General features: G+C 39.8%; 3 protein-coding genes across 3 annotated transcripts in view; 2 read left to right on the forward strand and 1 right to left on the reverse strand.

Moving 5' to 3' along the window:
- Positions 1-2,153: 2,153 nt before the first annotated feature.
- On the reverse strand, positions 2,154-4,950 carry arl16 (ADP-ribosylation factor-like 16; the record flags this gene model as incomplete). Its single annotated transcript, XM_080723710.1, has 5 exons — positions 2,154-2,319; positions 2,748-2,863; positions 3,389-3,505; positions 4,356-4,402; positions 4,881-4,950. The coding sequence occupies 5 exons, from the start codon at positions 4,948-4,950 to the stop codon at positions 2,154-2,156; spliced, it is 516 nt and encodes a 171-aa protein (XP_080579836.1).
- A 492-nt stretch (positions 4,951-5,442) lies between these two features.
- On the forward strand, positions 5,443-8,716 carry fn3krp (fructosamine 3 kinase related protein). The gene is made up of 6 exons (XM_080724011.1): positions 5,443-5,620; positions 5,946-6,097; positions 6,392-6,483; positions 6,833-6,924; positions 7,088-7,210; positions 7,836-8,716. The coding sequence occupies exons 1-6, from the start codon at positions 5,480-5,482 to the stop codon at positions 8,172-8,174; spliced, it is 939 nt and encodes a 312-aa protein (XP_080580137.1). The 5' UTR covers positions 5,443-5,479; the 3' UTR covers positions 8,175-8,716.
- A 5,987-nt stretch (positions 8,717-14,703) lies between these two features.
- Positions 14,704-21,881, forward strand: part of tbcd (tubulin folding cofactor D) — a 51,995-nt gene continuing 44,817 nt past the window's right edge. Inside the window, exons 1-7 of the mRNA XM_080723635.1 lie at positions 14,704-14,761; positions 15,005-15,234; positions 16,151-16,201; positions 16,825-16,922; positions 17,050-17,151; positions 18,439-18,585; positions 19,883-19,938. Of these exons, the coding sequence (XP_080579761.1) occupies positions 15,048-15,234; positions 16,151-16,201; positions 16,825-16,922; positions 17,050-17,151; positions 18,439-18,585; positions 19,883-19,938 (641 nt within the window). The 5' untranslated portion in view covers positions 14,704-14,761; positions 15,005-15,047. The remainder of the gene's footprint in view (positions 14,762-15,004; positions 15,235-16,150; positions 16,202-16,824; positions 16,923-17,049; positions 17,152-18,438; positions 18,586-19,882; positions 19,939-21,881) is intronic.

A 21,881-nucleotide genomic window follows, 5' to 3' on the forward strand; every position in this document is an offset into this window, starting at 1 on the left:
CAATGAAAAAAGGTAGTCGACAGACATTTTTCCTCAGTTTTAGTCGGCAGGAATGGACACTACCTCAAATCTCCATGTGTATGTCTGTCTGAGCACAATAATGCCCAAATATGGAGAGGATGACTGACGTCATATTGATGTCATTCGTCACCAGTGGTATGACGATCCCCTTTGACTTCCATTTCAAATGAAAGTAGTTTTCATAAATGATTCAGCACTGATCTCTCCAGCAGTTTGCCAGACTAGCTCCGGACAAACATACATTACAGAAAGAGAGATAAGACCCTCTCATAGCTTTTGCCAGACCCACACCGTAAGAATGTGTTAGATTGTATGTATTTTATAGATATAAAAGACATCAGATCCCGGAGCCGATTCATCCCGATCAGATTTCGGGATGACCCCCCGGGAAAATCGTTCGGTCGGCCCCGGACTTTAGGGCCTACTTGACAAAATAGTCATACCTACCCATAAACACATTAAGATAAATAAAACCATGCGCAATCCATTAGGATTAAAGAAAGTACAATGATGTTCATAGACTTAATAATGTTTCATGCTAAAACATTGGTTATAATCATGAGCAATTGTGATAACTGACATGTCTTATAAATTGGAAGTAGTTCAACACAAGTTGAGTTCATGAGGTATTTATGAAGGCTTATAAAAACCCTTATAATGCATTATGCATGTGTAATGCAGTGTGAATATATCGACAGTATAATGCATGATAAATGCTTAAAAGTATTTGCATAGGCCTATTGGTAGATGATCACGTCTACTAATATACAATTGTGCATTTTATTGACTTTCTAGTGAGATACTAACACTTTTCCAATACTTAACTTCACTATTCAGATTTCTATTTTTTACATGCATGTAACTATTTATACATTTGTAATTTATACAAATACTACTGTTGTAGAAGCAATTTTAATACACGGTATACAACTATTACTAAACTCCTGTACATTAAACAACCCTTTATTGAATCTTATATAATTATGCATATGTTAAATCTACGTTGATTTTATGAATCCTAATTCAATCTTGACTTTAATATTCCAATGACCAAGTTGTGACTAGCGATATTGAAATACAAAGTTACAGTGCATATTTTCACTATTAAATATGACTTAGTTTGGACAGGCTTTAACATAAATTAATACCATAATTTGATTAGCCAGGCGAGAACAATCATTTAATTTTTTTTTTTTTCAAACTGATCAGTCTTTGAAACAGTATTAGTTGATATACATCTGGTAACAATACAACAACTACAATAAAACTAGTGACGACGAATAAACAGGAAACTAGTAATTCAACATGGCTAGTTTCTATTAATAATGGTCCGTAAGATTGTACTACTTACAAGTTCAAGATGTCTTAAATTGCTTTGCACCACTGGGATTCAATGTCAAAGCTTTGATAACTCAATTATTTAAACCAGAAAATGTACTAGGAATGCAGATAGTCGATTATTACAATGGCCTGTAATATCATTATTCCAGTTTCCTATGATACTAGGTTACAACACATTCATTCATGACTTCATCTTCAACAGGTTGAAATTCATTTTGTGCCACACATTTTCATTCAAGTCCACAATCAAGTTCTTTTCTTTCTTTCTTTTTTTTTTACCAGAGGTCTTAGTGAGTCCATCCCTAAACATATAAAGTATTTATAATATCAAATTGTGTGAAAATAGTCTTTGTTTATAGGGTATGATGATGACCTCTCTTTGCCAACTTGGTTTGTACAGTATACAGCACATCAATCAAAGTCCTGTGAGGGTTTATGTCAGTGGTCCGGGGGCCACCAGTGGTCATTGAGGAGTTTCCAGGCGGCTCAAATGCAGAATAAACTAGAACTGCACTCTGTCAAGGTGCCAACTTGAGTCTTGTGCACAAGTACCACTGGCATCACCACTGGCGATGCCACTGGCGATGCAAGTGACATCACCACTGGCATCTCCAGGAATGCTACTCCCTCATTGACTGTTAATGATGAGGTTGACAGAAATGCTGGTCCCTGATTGGGCTACGGGCTTAAACACAGGCAGACACCGATGTACATACGTACATACACGCAGCTGAGCGCAGTACTGTTGCACGCACTGCTGCTTTAAGTGCAAGGGGAGGAGGATGGTGAGTTCACTTGGTCACGGCAGCATCGAGCCAGGCCAGCACCTCCTGAAGTCCCTGACCAGAACGTGCACTGAGTTCCAGCGTTGTGATTGGCTGCGTGGCAGATGCAACGATGTCGTCCATTCTGAACAATGACTTCATCTCTACCAAACTCATCGTGCAAGGCAGATCCCTGGGAAAGGGTGGGGAGAAAAAAAAGAGCCTGAACATATCGTCACTGTCGAGCAGAAACCTTGTATCTCCAAGTTTCAAATTTGTATGTTTTTTTTTCGTAAAGTAAAGCCCTGCTTCATCATACAAGACTGTCTCGTACAAAACAAGTGAAAATGGCTTTTTTCAGCCATTTTCCCTATTTCAAATCATTTTTTAAATGATAAATACAAAACAAACGGTTTTGGACATACACGGTTTCCACCCGGCAACAACGATATGTTTGCTATATATCAGTGGTTCCTTCCCGATACGATGCCCATAATTTGCGAATCGGTCAATACAGAGTACCGTTCTGTTTGTACACTCTCACGAGTTATGGTGGTCCTTGAAATTAAATAGTTTGAGCCCATTAAATGTCAGTGTTAATATGTGTTGTGTTAGCTTCACCTTTTATTGAATAAAACAAGAACGGAGGCAGTCTGCAGAGGCTCAGCGGAGAGAACAGACAGCAGCTGGATGCAGGAGGAAGACACCTGCGATATGTTGGCTGAGTCCACCATGAACTATGTGAAAAAACATACATGTACAGTACGTATATTTATCGGTTAATCAATCATGTCAGCACTCACATTTTAGATTTTAACTATACATAATAACACATTGGTTGGCTACCGGTAGGCAATTAAATAAATTGAAGATACAAACTCACAGCAAATCTTGCAAACGCTTTTTTTTTTAAAGATTTGTTTTATGCCTTTATTTGATAGGATAGTAGACTGACAGGAAATGGGGAGAGAGATGGGGAATGACATGTGGCAAAGGTCGTCCGGATCGGGAATCAAACCGGCGACACCAGCAGGCATCATAGCTTAGTATGTGGTATGCGCCTTGACCAATAGGCCAGCAGGCGCCCCCTTAAAGCAAACGTTTTTAACTCAAATCTTTGCTTCTGAGGGTCCCTGGAACAAAATATTTTCAGATCGGAGTTGGTGGCCAAATAAATACATATACTTTTGGGGGTCCTTGACATGAAAAGGATTGAGAACGACTGACAATAAAGAAACGTAGCCTATGCTATAAGAACGTACGATGACACAGGAGCAGTCGTTGAAGTAACTGGGCCAGATGGGGCCCATGCAGCCTCCTAGCTCTCTGACCGTCACCCTCTTCTTCTTCAGTGTTACGTCTGTTAGGTTGGTGCCCACCTATGTTAGAAGAGAGATATTATCTGTTAGGTTGGTGCCCACCTATGTTAGAAGAGAGATATTATCTGTTAGGTTGGTGCCCACCTATGTTAGAAGAGAGCAGTGTTAATTGCGTCGGCTTAAACTATGATGAAAAATGATTATTGAAATTCTTTATTAGGAATAACCCCTTGAGATTAACCATCTCGTTTTCAAAAAAAATTGTCGACTACCTATAACTATATTGACAATTTCATCGACAAATAAAAACTAGACTAAAATGTCTAGTTTTAGTCTACAAAATCTACAGTTGAGAAATGTATTTTGGCAGGGCTTGATGGCATCGTAATGTAGATCTACAATCTACGCTGTGAGCTTGTAGATCATTCAGATTTGCAATTTTCAGAGTGCAACACCCGAGCACAACATACCAAACATAAAATTACTTGTCTTTAATAGTTCTACTGGTTTTCCTCTCTACTAGTCCCTCCCTAACATTTTAGTCTAGTTTTTATTTGTTGACGAAATTGTCAATATGGTTATAGGTAGTCGACAAAATAGCAAATCTGCATGATCTACAAGCTCACAGCGTAGATTGTAGATCTACTATTTTCAGCATGTAACCAAGTGTAAAATCAGCCACCCATGACGCCAACATACATTTCTCAACTGTAGATTTCGTAGACTAAAACTAGACTAAAGCTTTAACATTTCAGATTACTAAAATATGACTAAAACTAAATGACATTTTATTCAAAGGATTTGACCAGTCAAGTTGAGAAAAAGAATATGCAATATGACAATGAAAATAAGAAAGGAAAGGTTCCTCCCATGATTTATTTGCTGTAGAACACCACTTCTCTTTACTCACTGTAGGCAGAGTAACAGGCGGTTCTCCCAGTTCAGCTGACCCATCACCTGTGAGCTCTACACACCACGCATTAAGGAGAATGACACATTGTTATATACTGATCTTCATACACAATTTCAGATTAAGTTTGTACTGCCTTACACTCAAGCTCACAAATTGTGAGCTTGTAGATCTGCTATTTTCATAAGATTGTTATACATTTTATATATTTGAAAACTTGTGGAATGGGACATTCTGCATATGAGTACTTTTACTTTTGAAGTTTTGATACCAACACTGTTGTACTTTTTAAGTATATTTTTAATTCAGGACTTTTACAAAATTCCACCACTGAATACAATAATATTAAAAGAGTGACACACACTGTGCAGTCTTCGCCTAGGCTAACAGTAAACAGTCATAATATAATATATCAAAGTTGATCAAAAAGCATTACTAGCATTAAAATGGCAGGCAGATGAAATACAGAAGTATTCCACACTGCAATCATTGTAGATTTCAAAAGGCCACACAGTCAGACCGCATAAAGGATATTATGTAGACGCTTTAACAATAGAGTTTTTCCAACACCGGTCGCTCCAAGCAACAGACACATCTCATTGCTTTTCCAAAACAAAACATGTGCTAAATCAAACAGCAGATCACAGCAATCGAGCTAATAATGAGCTAGCAACGAGAGCTAGTATAGCAGCCTGTCTGGTACCATGGCAACGAGACACTCATGTGACCGTCCACCGGAACAGTGATAGGACAAAAATAAACGAATCATCCAGTTGCTCATTGTCGATTGGTTAATACCTCAGTGACACACATCACCAACCCGGAACCAAAACACAACTCGCCATAACCAACCATAACGTAGGGTAGCTACTCACTCCCATCCTCGTGTAATAGGGTGGTTTTTGATTGTTTGAATTCTACAGTTTGCAAAAGAGGTACAGTGCTACAGATCTATACATAAGGTGTTAAAAGGATAACCCCCCCAAAACCCAAGGGTTTATTTCCACTGAGGTCCTGTCTGTGTATTCAATTAACTGGAGAGTCCTACTGTCCTACAGTAGGAGCACAGTGTCGGGAACATTCTACACCGGTTCCTAGATAACGTGTACCACATCATATGGACCATGGAAGCTAAGATCAAGAAGGAGCTGGGGACCTCCACGCTGAAGGCAACTGGCTATTCTGGGAGTGGATGCATCAGCGAAGGGCACAGCTATAGCACTGACAATGGAACAGTGTTTGTGAAGATTAACCACAAGAGTCAGGTTAATTTCAATGTTTATAATCTCTATTTAATTTAATGTCACTTCATTTTGTGTCCCTCTCGAGTCTCATCACACCTACTCATTTAGCCTGGGATCAAGACTGTTGATCCAAGGCTACTACTGTTAGTTATTGTAAACTGTACAATGTACAGTTACAACTGTTACTATTACACTTATTATATTAATTTAGTATTCAAGCTTATGGGAAATCAAAATGTTGAGAGCCGAAACAGACCTTGTAACAAACAAAATATATGATACACTTTAATATCTTAATTATCAACAGATTTATGCAAATTTTCCCACTTTTATTTCTTTTATTCAGGCCAAAGAGATGTTTGATGGGGAAATGGCCAGCTTGGAGGCCATCATAAAGACAGAAACCATAAAGGTTCCTAAGCCTGTGAAGGTGATTGAGCTTGATACGGGAGGATCTGTTTTTGTGATGGAACATGTGGACATGAAAGGCCTCACCAAGTAAGATCTCTTTCATAATATAGCGCAACCCACTGTTTTGAACATAATACTGTATATTAACGTTTGTTTATTAACCTGACATTACATATGATATAGGTACTCACTACTCACTATTACTCCTACATAGATGCATACAGTCATTTACTAGAGCTTTATATGTGTCTCCTTATGTACAGTTTACAGTAGTCTACTGTCTGAATGTATATTATGTTAAGTTAATGTGTGGCATCAAGTGGGGTGGATTGTTGAGGGGAATATATTTGATAGGTTTCCCATCTTCAAACACTTCTACAGGTATTCAAAGGTGCTTGGAGAGCAGATGGCAAATCTGCATCTTCACAACAAGAGACAGCTTGACAAACAAATTGAAGAGCAACAGACAGTAGGTAATTCAACTCAATAATGATTTCACTTAATACCAGCCACTGTAGGTAACTGTAAAATGGAAGAGATTCTTTGGTGACTCAGACGAGACTAAATAACATAACATACTTTACATGTTATCCTGGTTAGTCTGTTTCATTTGTTTTATATAATATATAAATACATATTATGTAAAATAATAATACCTCAGATTTAAATGAAGTGGAAGTGTTGAAGTGGATTCGTTGTTTGATGGGTGTGGGGAAGTGGAGGTCACGGAGGACTGGCGTAATGTGGTTTCTGGAGTGTGTACTGGAGGTGAGCAAGCGGGCAGCTGAGTTCATGCTTAATGTATACTTAATATGCATGCAGGAAACGGAGCTGAGCAGTCTGAGGTGGCCAGTCTGGCCACCATTGAAAAATTTGGCTTCCATGTACCTACATGCTGTGGATCCATACCACAGGTAAATGATGGTATTGTGATGTCTGTCTAAAGCTGATTTTGTTTTTGGTTTCTCCTGACGACAACGGATGATGTAGATTGCACTAAAACAAAGTTCACCCACTTCTTTTACACAGTAAACTTCTGATGTGGCTATCAAATGAACTCTTTTTGCATCTTTCCAGGATAATGAGTGGCAGGATGACTGGGTGACATTTTACTCCAGAAATAGGCTGGAGCATCAGCTAAACCTAGTGGAGAAGTCTTATGGGGACAGAGAAGCCCGGGAGTTATGGACTCGGCTGCAGGTAACAAAACATCCTCCCTCACAACATTATGAATAATGTACATCAGTGGTCGAAGTAGTACTCAGCTCGTTGACTCAAGTAAAAGCATATATATCATGTAATTGTACGATCATTATTGATCGTTAATGTGTTAATTAATCACTTTTAATGTTGCCACTGGTAAAGGTGGAGCTCATTTTAATATAAAAGTTATCAAAATGAGCTCCACTTTACGCTACCCAGCAGTATATTATAATCTATAAAAATATATCATAATCAAAATAAAAGAACAGTATTCCCTCTGTAATGTAGTCGAGTAGAAGTATAAAGTAGCATGAAATGGGAATACTCAAAGTACGAGTACCAAGTATCTCTAAAATGTTAATACACTCACTTACATTCTACCAGTAAGACGCCCTGATGGGCGAGAAGCTGAAATGTCAGAGCATCTTGATACAGCACAGTTAAGAAGCAGGACATAAACTATTAATCTGGCTGGCCGAGTCATCATTGTGATGTCACATATCTGGATATGTAGAGTACTACTGTTGTACTGTACACACAGTACATCTCTTTAGTAATACAGATAAGCTGACAATTCTAGTCACATGCTCTCCTGTCTCTTGTCTTTACCTGCCGTTTACAGCTCAAGATCCCTCAGATGTTTGCAGACGTGGAGGTGGTCCCTGCCCTGCTTCACGGAGACCTGTGGGGAGGCAACGTGGCAGAGTGCTCAGAGGGCCCCGTCATCTTTGACCCGGCTTCGTTCTACGGCCATTCAGAGTACGAGCTGGCCATCGCAGGGATGTTCGGCGGCTTCAACAGCTCCTTCTACTCCGCCTACCATGACAAGATTCCCAAGGCACCGGGATTTGCGCAGAGAAATCAGCTTTACCAGCTCTTCCACTACCTGAATCACTGGAACCACTTTGGAGGAGGCTACAGAGGCTCATCCATAAGGATTATGAAGGACCTTGTGAAATGAGTGTGCATGTACCGATTCTAATACAGCTTTAAACCTCTAACATCCAAAAGCTTTAGTCTTAAACTCGTGTCAAATAGTAACAGAAACCACTTTCTTAACTAATATAAACATCACTGCTAAATGCTTAGAGGTTGAGCATATCATGTCTTTAAACCTCCAATATCCAAAAGCTTTAGTCTTAAACTCGTGTCAAATAGTAACACAAACCACTTTCTTAACTAATATAAACATAACTGCTAAATGCTTAGAGGCTGAGCATATTCTGATGTCAGTTACTGTATGTTTTGAAGATATTCCAGCACTGAAAAAAGGTAGTCAGAAATCATTCCATTTCTTAACACACAGACATGGCATACCCATTTCCCTGCCTAAATTGTAAAATATAATTATTTATTGGAATTAAATATTATTTAATATTTAAGTTTCTTTATTTTAGTCTGCTGGTTGACTATGTATGAAACTGAACTTGACGATACTGCAACAAGTTTATTACCTTTTGTTAACATGGTTATTATTATTATAGTCTAATTTTCATAGACAGCTTGCACATTGTTTTTATTGATCTGTATAATTGAACAATACATCCATTCAGGCAGATTGATTGATCAATTGCTTGCCTTTGATTGCCACTGGTTATCCAAATAAAACAAATATCCAAATTTGTTTCAGATCTTACTTGGAGCATGGGATGTAGAACTAGTGACAGGTTTATTCTGAACAAAATAACAGTAACAGTTTGTTTAGTCTAAACAATATGCTATCAAAAAGAATCTGTACAAGGAATACTAGGTAAATAGGTGAACAATGAACCTAGCATCTGTTTAAATAACCTGCCATCTAAATTACATTCTTAACATTGTCAAGAAAAACAAGCTTACAGTAAGTAACAAAAACATGGGAACGAATGACCAAGATATGTCTGGATGGTAGCCAAGTCTCAGTATATCGCTTGAATCATTCGAGGCAGACAGTGGCATGAAGGGGTACAGGGACAGTCAAGTGCTAGTGGGTGAGCATTTGGGAGCATGTCTGCAGTTCTGACTGCAGCGAGGGGTTTGTTCCACTGTTTGTGAGCAAGGAGAAGAGTCTGATGTGTGGAGCTTTGTCCCGGTTGTTTTAGGGAAGGTTCTGACAGCTTTCCTGCGTTAGCTGATCTGCATTAGCAGGAGGGGTTGTAGGGCTTAACTTTGGTTGCCTTGTATGCCAACATCAGTGTTTTATACTCTGTGCAGGAAGTAACTATCATTTGGATCATTTGGAGGGGCTTAAGTGAGCATGCCGGAAGGCCAAAAATGAGCGAGTTACAGTTTTGAGATGACTGATGCCTGAATAAGCAGCTCTGGACAACCAAAAATAAAAGATGTCTTACTGCAAGCTAAATAAAATGCACTCTTTCTTCCTGTCCAGCTTAGCGTGGAGTCCTGACACATCACTGGTCCTGATATGGGTATTCAGCATCTGGAGGGAGCAAACACACAACAGGATATTAAGGTGGTGGAGGAGTGTGGGTGATGCCACTAGTTCAGCTTCCTTGCAAAATGCATTATTTACAGCACAATAATGACTACTTTTTTAAGGTTAAATAAACCATTCTATAAACCGATCATCATCAAGAGAAAACTGTTGTATAAAGAAATCAGCTGTTCCATTCCAAGACCACGCTTTTAGGCCTAGAGGACAGACATAATTGCTGTCCTCTGGGCTTCGGCCAGCTGGTGATAGTTGGAACTGACGGACAGCCAATGAAAGAATGCTGGGTCTTTGTTGCCGGGTAGTTTTGCCATCCTTTTCACCCACACATCAGAATTTTACACTCGTCTTGGTTGGCGATTTGGAGACCAGAGTTTGATTCCTCCTAATGGAAGATATATTATTATTCGAATATGCTATATTATTGCACTATGAACAACACGATAGTTATTGATCAGTTAAACATACCTGGGTGGAAAATAATAAAGATATTTTGAGTTATACGTGTACTGTGTTTGTGACTTAATTCTCTGTATTACATTTTTTTGTGGTAATTATGAACACAGCTTATTTACGCTTTTTTTTTAAATTCTGGATAATTTGACATTTAATTTAACCATACAAGACAAAGGTGACAGTAAGCAGGGCCATGCAGGGAGTTGAACCCCGTAACCACGAGTGGAAGTACTCCTACCACAGCCTGGTTTGCTTTGAGAAACCATGTCTTTAGTTGCATGTACAGTATTGTGTGAATACAGTTTAAACTTTAAAATAACGCGGTGGATATTCTGTGTTACTCAGTATACCATTTTTGAGATAAACAGCACGGTTTCAAGTGCCGGCAGGAACATACAGTGCAATAACTGGCTGACATGACACCTGGGTTACACGTGTGAGATGATGACCACTGTCTGCTAGCAAGACTCTACAAAGTGTGTAATCAGTGTGTGATGATGATGCTGACTTCTTGTCTGGCATGTGTAGCTGCAAGACACTTCATCCAGATGGAGACAGAAACCTCAGGATCTCTCCATCACCTTGAGAGAACCGAGAATACTCAGGAGCCTGGAGATTGGAGCACAACAGACAGAGAGAATAAACAGAGGGAATGAAAGAGTATGGTTAAGTGGGTAGATGGATGGGGAGATGAGGACATGAGTGTGGATTGGGGGATTGTGTGAAAGGCAAAAACAATGCAGCACAATCTGTCTAACTATTAACAACACAAGAAGGGTAATTTGTAGGGCTGTCACAATTATTACATAATTGTCTAATTGCAATTATTTGACATAATTGCAAATTATTTGTCAATCGTTTACATGTTGAAACATTTTAATATTTTCAAACATGTTTCAAAAATAGTGGAAATGTATTTATATTGGAAACAGCAGATCTACAAGCTTGTAGATCTGCTGTTTCCAATATAAATGTTATTTTTCAATTTCTTTATATATTTAGGTTATGTGTCATATCTGCCACGTGCAACTTCAAAGCCTACAAGCCAAATAGGAATGTAATTGTCAACAATGGAAACACAATTAATCGTTAATTGCAATTATTTGAGTGAAAATGTATCAAGTAAAATGTCATAATCGTAACAGCCCTAGTAATTTGACTATTTTACCATCCTATAGTCTAGTCTACATGCTGTAGCTGCATGGATTTTAATCAATATGTTGAGCAAGACACTAACAATGCCACGGTTATGGGATCCATGGTTATGGGATCCATTACCATGGGACCTCTACTGCAAAAAGAATAGAAATTAAATATATTTACTGTTGAGGCTTGTGAGATATGTTCAGGTCTCAGCTCCACCTCTATGGTTACGACTGTTTCAAAGGGTTGATGTCTCTCCCTCAATCCCCTCCATCATCTTGACTCTTCTGCTGACCTTCCTCCCTCAGTGCAGCGATTCCTTCTGTAGAAACCGACAAAGCATCTTCACGTAAATATCACAGTAGAGTGTATGACAAAACGATTCAAGAAGTACAGCAAGCAAGAAATTCAAGAATGTAAGCATGTATTAGAGCCAGCTGATCTATATAAGGTTGGACATGACTTTCATTGCAAGCACCTTTGATGCCAGTGGCTTGTAGCTCACACATCTTCACAGCAGAGCTATGTTCTGAATAGATCAACAATACTAAGGAAGCATTGGCATAATGAGTCACATGACATTTTAAATAATAGTAGTTTAAATAATAATATACTTACATTCATTCAATGATGGTTTGATGGTTTCTTCTTTTGGGACCAGGATATTCCATTTCATGCTCCAAGGCTTCCAAGGAGGGAATGCTGTGGCTGGCATCTCCTTGAATGGGAAGATTTGATTTAGATTTTGGTTGACGGCTTCTGTAACACGTTTGTTTTAAGGGATAACGTTGTTAACCTCATGCCCAACCCCCAATATGGAGGACTAGGGATTGTCGTCTGACCCCTACCCTTTGAGCAGTCAGCTCATTGGGTCACTGGGATGACCCGACATGTTTTTTGGGATAAAAGCGCCTCTCAGCAGCGATGCGCCACTGCGGTCTGGTCCGCTGGCTTTTTTCGCTAGTCACATCATCGTGGCGCAGGGGAAAGGGGAAGTGGAAACAGGGAGAGGAGGTATATAATATGGTATAACATTAATGTTAAATAGTATATAGTGGCAGAATATAAGAATGTTTAGATAATATATATATAGCAGTATAATATAGAAATAATAATAATATAGATGGCAAACCAGAAACGCTCTTAATCCAGAGCGACATAAAATAAGTAAGGTAATACATCAAAACAATAAGCAAGTTGATAGATCAATACATTAACACAATCAAAGTGAAGAGGAGACAGGAGTAGAGTAGAAGAGAGGAAGGGGTGCAAGGAGCATGGGAGATCTGACACACACACACACACACACACACACACACACACACACACACACACACACACACACACACACACACACACACACACACACACACACACACACACACACACACACACACACACACACACACACACACACACACACACACACACACACACACACACACACACACACACTTTTTGGTTGCCGTTAGGCTTTTTTTTTTTTTTTTTAAAGAAAATAAATAAAGCAAAATAAAGTTGGGGGGGGGGGGGGTCCATATTACTGTCTGTAATATGGACCAAAAAATGTAGTTTCTACCGGACCGGATTTCACTTAATGTTGAATGTTCAAATTTCAAAAATGTCAAAATTCCTTTAGCGTCAAATCCCAAAATGTCAAAAATCCAACCGCCGCTGAAATTCAAAATGTTCAGTTTTGACGTACCGTCGCGTAAGTTCCCTGGGCGCAGCATAACCTCGCCCACCAGGCTTTCAGAGAGGCGCCGCAGCGGCGCCACCGCCGCACAGGGAACTCACGCGGTGGTTCCTCAAAGACCAAACGTCGACGAACGTCTTCCCCCAGGCGACGCTGAGGCCGGAGCGGCCGCCTCGGGGTGAGCTCCGGGCGCCACCGCCGCTCAGGGAACTCACGCGTTGGTTTTTCAAAGACCAACCGTCGACGAACGTCTTCCCCCAGGCGACGCTGAGGCCGGAGCGGCCGCCTCGGGGTGAGCTCCGGGCGCCACCGCCGCTCAGGGAACTCACGCGTTGGTTTTTCAAAGACCAACCGTCGACGAACGTCTTCCCCCAGGCGACGCTGAGGCCGGAGCGGCCGCCTCGGGGTGAGCTCCGGGGAGAGCAGCCGTTGGTTCTCAGGGGTCCTGAGAACCATACTGTCCAAAAAATAAAAAGTCCAAAAGCACGTACGAGCGGAACGCGGCACGCGTTTTCTGCTGTGACAGCAGTAGAAAGTAGGCTACAAGTTGTAGAAAGTAAAAGTTGTAATGAAATAACAAAATATATAAGACAAGCAAGTGAAGCAACGATGAAAACAACTTAATGAAGCAGTCAGTCCTTCGTATCGGTGTCTCTGGCAGAGCTGATATAATGCACGTCTGATTCTAGCAAGAGTCTGAAGCGCACTAACGAACACCGCGACCTGAACAGCTATTTGAAGAACGCCCTGTGTTCCCATTGGTCCGCTGCTCGCATGCGCGGCGACGTCATGCTGCTGCGACGCGCTGACGCAATTTCGTTTGTAAACAACAAAACTCTCTCCAGCCGCAGGTAGTAAAACCGAGTAAAACAATGTTTCCCGAAACGTGGTTGTCGCAGAACAATTTATCGCGAATAAATACATTTATTATTATTATTATGTATTTATTTTTACATTTCCTACAAAAAACGTTACTTCCATTGTCAACAGCAGAGGGCGCTAAACGCTTGCGCACTTGGTAAATTACACAAGATTTTTTCCCTATATAATATTTGGTGGAAAAGTTAATGATAATGTATTGGTAGCCTTACATTAATCCTCTCCTGTAGTAGCTTCTGCTTTGATGACGTCCTGTAGCAATAGACGTCATCAAAGCAGAAGCTACTACAGGAGAGGATTAATGTAAGGCTAATGTATTGGCAAGAAATGAAATGCATTATGTTTAGATATGGTCAGCTCTGCCTCTGGGTAGTGGTTTGTAGACTAGAGGGCTTTGTTAGCCATTGCTAATCAATTTATGCTATGGAAAAAGAGTACCTTATGCACAGACCAGTAAGAAAATAATTTGAGTCCCCTCAGAAATCCTTCTTCTTTTTCGTCACTAGGTGGATCGGGCGAGAAGAACAACGAGATTACTTTTTTTTTTGATACTTTACTGGAGTATTTACAAGTTTCATTACTCCACTCCACTACATGTCAGAGACAAATATTGTACTTTTACTCCACTACAATTATTTGAAAACTTTAGTTAATAGCTCATTTTGGGATTTTGATTATGACTACAATCTACAAATATACATTACCCACTTCAGCCCTATAATAATATACATTTCGTCCATTTGAAAATAGCCAATCTAGAGTTCTGAGTTCTGGAATTGTAACAGAGTATTTCTACATTGCAGTATTGATAAGAGTACTCAACTTTTACCACCGCTGAGATTATGACCCTTCTCGCTCACTGTAGCCGTAGCGGGGCGGTAACCAGCGTGATGTTATGAACAGTGAGCACAGAAAATAATAGCTGCGCAGTTGTGGATACCGGGTACGTTGTTGTAGTTTTTATACGCGTACGTCTGTTTTTAAGTGTTATTAAATGTAACTATTTTATAAATGTAACTGACGTGACGCAGACTACATACAACTATTCATTCCTCCACCAACAAAGCCAGACACCCCAGCAGTTCCTCTGCGTTAGCTGTCTGTCATAGCAACAGTACCATTCGCTAGCAGGGAGTCAGCTGGACCTAGACTGGACATTAAAGACCGGTTCACTGCTACATTTCAGACTGAAATTAGACGTGCTTGGTTGTTAAAACTCAAACGACAACATGGCACTGATGGAGGCGGAGAATGGCGGCGGTGAAGAAGGAGGAGGAGGTGAAGCAGACGTGGTTGCCAAAGCCTGCCTCCTGGGGGAGTTCAGGGAGAGCGCCGAGGCCCGGGCTCTGCTCTCCAGCCTGCCGGAGGTGTACGGGAACATCACCACCAGAGAGGCTGCGGCCGAGAAGTTCCTGGGTGAGATGATGATAATCACTGCACTGTGTGAAACTATACAGTATACACAGTAGAGCAGTGGTTCTCAAACTTTAAAATGCCAAGGTCTTCCCTTAACTCAGGGTCCATTTGGTTTCAAGTGTACCATGTGTAGTTACAGACTTGTAAGGGGCAGAGAAGTTCCTTGGTGAGATGATAATAATCATTCACTGACATTGTGTGAAACTATAGTAGTCTTCCCTTAACTCTTGACAGTGTACAATTTGGTTCCATTTGTACACTGTCAGAGTTAAATACTTGTATGGGACGGGTCAATTTAGACCCCACTAAAGGAACCTAGAGAGTCCCTGAAGTCCACTTTTAGAACCACTGCAGTAGAGAGTACACATTTAACCAAGTGGATCCATACCATTTGGTTACATGTGCATGTAGGCCTGTCTATTAAGGAATTGTCACCCCCCAAAAAATAACGTAATTTTCTAATATCAGTTACACACCCCATGAAGCCTTGAATTCATGGAGATTGTTTTTTGGTTTAGTCAAAATTCCTTAGCCAATAATTTGATGACACCAGGAGGTACAGTAGGTGACTCCGGCCGGTCATCAAATTATTGGCTTAGGAATGCCATAAAAACAAAACAAATCTACATGAATTCAAGGCCTCGTGGGATGTGTAATTGATAGAAAATGTGTCATTTTTGGGGAGTGAGCTACTGCTTTAAACCCATTGGTTACATTCGTACTACGTATGTACCTGTACCCATTCAATAGTGCTTTTTGATTGATTGAATACTTGATTTGCAGTTTGCAATTGGTACAGAGGTTAACGATTTTCCAGTAATTGTTAAAAGGATAACATTGTGGCTGTGTCCTGTCTATTCAATTAATTAAATTGTTGGCTAGTTACCTCACTCTAAAAAGCACTTCTTCTGTCCAGTCATCATGGATCGATACCAGGAGCAACCGCATCTTCTGGACCCACATCTAGGTAAAACACACACACACACACACACACACACACACACACACACACACACACACACACACACACACACACACACACACACACAGGTGTCGCTATCATGTCGTCATATCTGCATGATCTTTGGTGTCATGTTTCCTGCCTGAAGCCCAGGTCTACTGTCAGTATATTGAAGAAGAGATGAGATCACAGTGCACATTCTAATGTCTCCTTCCTCCACTTTGGGAAGCTGACAAGAGGTAAAAAGGTTGATGGATTGCATTGACATCAATTGGAGCCGGGTGGACAAGTGTATGAATAAAAACGAGTGCGACCTCAAATAAATGGTTCAGGAAATTAAAAGGTTAACTAAATCTGGGACATTTGGGAGTTCGATCTGGTATTCATTAAAAGAAGACATATCATAATGTTGTTTTCTTGACTTGTTTATTTTGTAAAGGTTGCAATAGTGCGTTGCTATTTTTTGTTTATAAGCATCTCGAGCTCTCATTAAATGCCTTCTAGCTAACCTTCGGCTCCAGTTTGCTTCCCAGTGGGGAGAAAGAAAGCTTAGAATGTGAAGTATCTGACCATTCCTCTTACATAGCCTTGGTTGGAGCTCTTTGTTTTTCCCCCCAATTTTCCAATAGAGTGGATGTTGAACATGTTGTTGGACTTGGTAAGAAGCGAGAAGTCTCCACCTATGCTGGTTCATCTGAGCTTCAAATGTCTCTACATTATCTCGAAGGTCAGCCAAAAGCTGCACTACTCTCTTCAACTGTCCAGGTTGCACTCTGTGTAATATGGTTGTTACAGTGGATGAATGAACGAACCTCTCTAAACTAGACTGTTTCTTGCATTTGTTTTCTGAGCAGGTGAGGGGTTATAAAATCTTCATGCAGCTCTTACCTCATGAGGTTGCTGATGTGCAGCCAGTTCTGGACCTGCTGTCCAGGCAGGATCCTAAAGAAACTGAGGTAAGCTTACAATGAAAAATGATCACTCTGATGCTGAAAAAGCTCTGTTGTATTTGTATTGTGTTGTCAACGTTTCGATCAGATCTTCATCAGGATATACTGTATATCATGTATACAGTATGTCCTGATGAAGATCTAATCGAAACATTGATGACGACGCAATCAAAATACAGCTGAGCTTTTTCAGCATCACCAGTGTGCAGACTCTTATTCTCTTGTGTGATACTGTAAATACGTTTGTTTTGATGAGGGCCAGGTGCACAGAACAAGACAAACCAGCGTTTCAAAAATGGAGATTTATTTCTCTTCTTGCAAGGTAGATTTCAAAATGTTCAAAAATGTAAAGTAGAATAAATAGAAAAACAATGCCTATAATAAAGCATTTTCATCAACCATAAAGTAAGTATTCTGCATATTTAAGTAACTTAAATGGATAATAAAATGGATAATAAAAGCTTTAACCCCAATTCAAACACCCCTGCCAATTGGTACACTCCAATCACCCTGCTCCTCATTATAAATTGAGCCTTGTACACAAGTGTGACTCTTTTAGAGGACCAAAGTGAGACTTAGTTATCAATGATGATCTGTTACCCAAATAAATGCATGTTTTAAACCAAACAATTTTCTGAGCGTTATTTGTCATCGAAATGAATAACGAAGATAATTAGAATGAAATATGTAAATGCAAATAAGGTCAAGATGTTAAACTCTGAATACACAAGCTAGCATTGTGGCATTCAAATGTTTGTTGACCATGTGGCTGTGACAAAGGAAGTGATGATAAATATGGCAAAGTGGGAAAGGTAGTCTGTCTTTACCACAGATACTTTTGCTTGTTTTGCACCTGGGCCACGGATGTGTTTGCACTACCTTCCTCAAGCTTACAATGAACCCTGTTGTACTGGCCAGTGTCGCCTGTAATCATTTTACATATACAAATCGAAGATTTGACACGTTAGCTTAAAGAATTCTTCCAGACACCGTTGTATAATTGTAAAGTGCATAGTGCTGTTAATCAGGCCAGTCCAGAATATTATAATAAGTACGTGTGGAAGTGGCTAATGTATGGGGGCATGATTAGTTGTATATCGCTATCCGTATGGCGTTATATGATGTTTATTGCCTTGAAGAAGTTTCTTGTGGACTCTTGTGGACATGTGGTCTCATTATATGATTCTCATTATATGATTTCTTTTCACTTTGATCATACACAAACACACTCATATGTCATGAGTTTTTTTTAACAATGTAATATATCTCATCATCACTGTCGGCTCTCCACAGATCTGGGAAACCCGCTACATGCTGCTGCTGTGGCTCTCCATGACCTGCCTCATCCCCTTTGATCTTTCACGTCTGGACGGCCATCTGAGCTCAGATGCTGGCCAGACCAGAGAGCCCACCATGGATCGCATCCTCTCTCTTGCCAAGGTAACCTCTGATTAATATGTTGTCCTATGGGTGGTTTTCTTTAACCACATGAACCCTATTTTGGGCATGTTCTAATAGGAAAACACAAGGTGTAAATAGCAGATCTCCCAGCTCACAATACGTCACAGTGGGACATGTTGTGAGCTTGTTGGTCAGCTATTTTTGGTGATTAGATTTGGCGTAGAGGGGGAAAAACGGAGGGAGCCAAGTATAGCCTCCTGAGGGACACCAGTCAACAAAGTATACAGGGTTTAAGTGATTGATTTAATTCTGTCCCAGGGTTGGATATAGCTTTAATGCCTGGTATGTTGTCTGCGCCTTGGGAATATTTGCATTTGTTTGTTTTTGTAAAGAGCATGTCTGCTAATGACGGCATTTGCCGGGCAATCTTATCAATAAATAATTTATTCCGCATTCAGTCATTTACTTAACACGTCATCATAATGATTCTGTCGTGCTCAGACACAATAGCCCTGATCATAGCCTAACGCGGGCTGCATACATAACACAATATGTGATTGCGGAGAAAAAATATGACACTTTTTTTTTACACTTCTGACACTTCTAACACCTCCAAGATTTTCTATCTAGTCGAAATTACATCAGATGACCACAATGCAAACATTGTAATTGATTAGTCAGAAATTCATATTCTATAATGAATAGGCGGGGTGTTAACTAATAAAACATTAATTGATCAAAGTGAAAACGCTATTTCATAAAATGGTTGTCTATGGAGAACTTTCTGTTGTTTTTAAAGCTAGATGGGCTGCCCGCTTTAGTCGAGAAGATCAATAGGCTAAGTACATTGTTCATGGCATCATTTAGATGTGGCCCAGAGCCACTACACGTAATGACCTGTAATACTTTAAACCAACTACCTCGATGATAATGGAATAAAGGGAGCTGATCTTCGAGCCTAGATCAGGCTGATCCGGTGAATCTCAGGACCAGATACATACAGTACACTGGAGGAACTCGGATGATTGAAGCCTTTTTCTTTTATCAATAAGAAAAAGGCTCCAATCCAAAGAGTCGTTCCAGTGCCTTCTTTATTTACCCAGATAATAATATTGCAAAAATATATGAAAGTTGATGTGAAAATATTGAAAGTATGAAATTAGACATAAGTGGTTAAACCCAGTAAAATACAACACTTATGCCTTATCATGATATTACTGTATATCCAAAATACTATATATCAATGATATCTAGTCTCATATAATTATGTCTCAGCTCTTATGTACATACAACTACATTATGATGGTGGATTAACATGCATTTTGTTGGTTTACAGTCCTATCTAACTGTCAGTGATAAATCCAGAGATGCTGCATCTGTATTGGTATCAAAGTAAGTACATGGGCACACACTGATAGTAAAGTAGACTTAAGGCTGAATTTATACTCTATCACACAAAGGTGTCGCTTGTCAAAAAGTGCTGATCTATGTACAACGGCATGCATGGCAACACGTTAGCTGTCTTGGGTGTGTTCCAATTCCTGAAGAATAAGCCCTTGTACACTTGCACTCAGCACTTGTCCTTGGGGGAATCCACGTCGCCATCTTCAAGGCAAGGAAGTTCATAATGTCAGCTCATTAACTCGACTTCAGGCAGCACCTTATCTTTTTTGTTACATCCTCTTTTTTCAAAAAGGCACACACATCTAAAGCCATATAGGCTAGGTGCTGCACTGATGAACAGTATAAGTAAATAAGAGTCCGCACACCAATTTTATGCTCCCACAGTGTAAGTTTACGTGGGTAACGTTTTGAGCCTCAGCTCTTCCTCAGACCTTTCCCCATCACTTAGTTTTTCCCCATCACTTTATTTATTATTTACACATGTTCCTTTAGAGAGGAAAACATATACTCATACTGTAGAAAACAAATGATGAGAAAGGACAAGAACAAACAAGAGTTATATGCAGCATATTATACTTTCTTAATAATTTTTAGGTCTTAATAACTTGTGTGAGTGTCTTAATTCCAATGAAGAAGTGTAGCACCCATCGTATACTGTTTGTTTTGTAACTAGTGGTGAAGTGTGAGACGGCCAAATGGTAAATCTTTGACATAGAATAGGTGTGACATGACCTCAATCGTTTGGTGCAAAGGCCAGGAGGGAGGGAGGGGAGGGTCGACGAGGGGGGGAAATCGTCAGGCAGCCCAGTTCTCTTTTTCAAGCGACACTGTTCTACTACAGCATTACTATACATTACATTTTAGGCTGAATTTTGGCACAGGTCCAATACTTCGACGTAGGGGCAATGTGGTCGACACAGTGGGGAGTCAACTGTGATTGGTCAGCTTGAGTCGCTTTGCTAATCTCTCTGTGTGGGAGAACGATGGCAGCAATGTGAGTGGACTTAGATTAGCAAAGCAAGTGATGTATTATTAAATAATCAACAATCATTCACATTTGGCAAACAAGCACTGCACATTCCACCTCTTTCAGTGCTTTAACAGATCATGGCATGTACAAAGTCTCGATGTAATCTTCTCTGTAATGCTAAACAAATAATAGTAGACAAATGAATCTGGAAAAGTTATTTTTTTTGCAGACAAGTTTTTCACCACCGTACTGCTTTGTATCACTACTGTAAAATTATGTGAGAGAAAGAGAATGCAAACATGATTATATAGAGGTTTTCCAGAATTAATGCACAACCCTGCTACTGTATCTAGTTTTGCGATAAGACGGTCAACAGATGCAGGTGGCCACAGAAGTATAAATCACTCTGCATAATGAGATATCTCAACACAGAAGTATAATTCAGCCTTTTGTCTTTCAATGTTTTTTAACCATGAATGAGGAACAATGCTCTACTACTGCTTTTTGTCATTGGTGTTGAATGTGTAATATTTATCAAATAGCCTTTGTATGATCTAACTCTGGTATTGTTATTATCTTTGACAATCGAACACTTCATTCACATCCAAAGTCCCTCAGTAACACGCAAAGCTTGTTGCTGCTCAACCCTCACCTACAGTAATTAACTAAACCAGTGATTCTCAAATGTTTTCATGTCAAGGACCTGGAAGGGTTTTGTGCCAGGGAGTGGGGACCCCCAGAAGCTTTTCAAAATTATAATCTTTATATTGTATCTGTCTGTATAGTAGTTTCTTGAAAATAGCACATGGATACAGTACACACTACAGGGTTAAAGTTGTTTAAAGTTTGTATTGACCCGTGCAGGACTCCGGTCAACAAAATGTATGTTTTAATGGTTAATGATACTTCATAGGAGGAACCCCCACAAATGATACGTTGTAATTCATTTACAAACCAGTGG

The sequence above is a fragment of the Nannobrachium achirus genome (genome assembly GCF_963921795.1).
Source record: "Nannobrachium achirus genome assembly, chromosome: 4".
Lineage (NCBI taxonomy): Eukaryota > Metazoa > Chordata > Actinopteri > Myctophiformes > Myctophidae > Nannobrachium > Nannobrachium achirus.

Coding starts and splice junctions, on each gene's coding strand:
- fn3krp (XM_080724011.1), top strand. CDS start 5,480: ATGGAAGCTAAGATCAAGAAGGAGCTGGGGACCTCCACGCTGAAGGCA. Junction 6,098..6,391: donor GACATGAAAGGCCTCACCAA/GTAAGATCTCTT, acceptor ACACTTCTACAG/GTATTCAAAGGTGCTTGGAG. Junction 6,484..6,832: donor TGAAGAGCAACAGACAGTAG/GTAATTCAACTC, acceptor ATATGCATGCAG/GAAACGGAGCTGAGCAGTCT.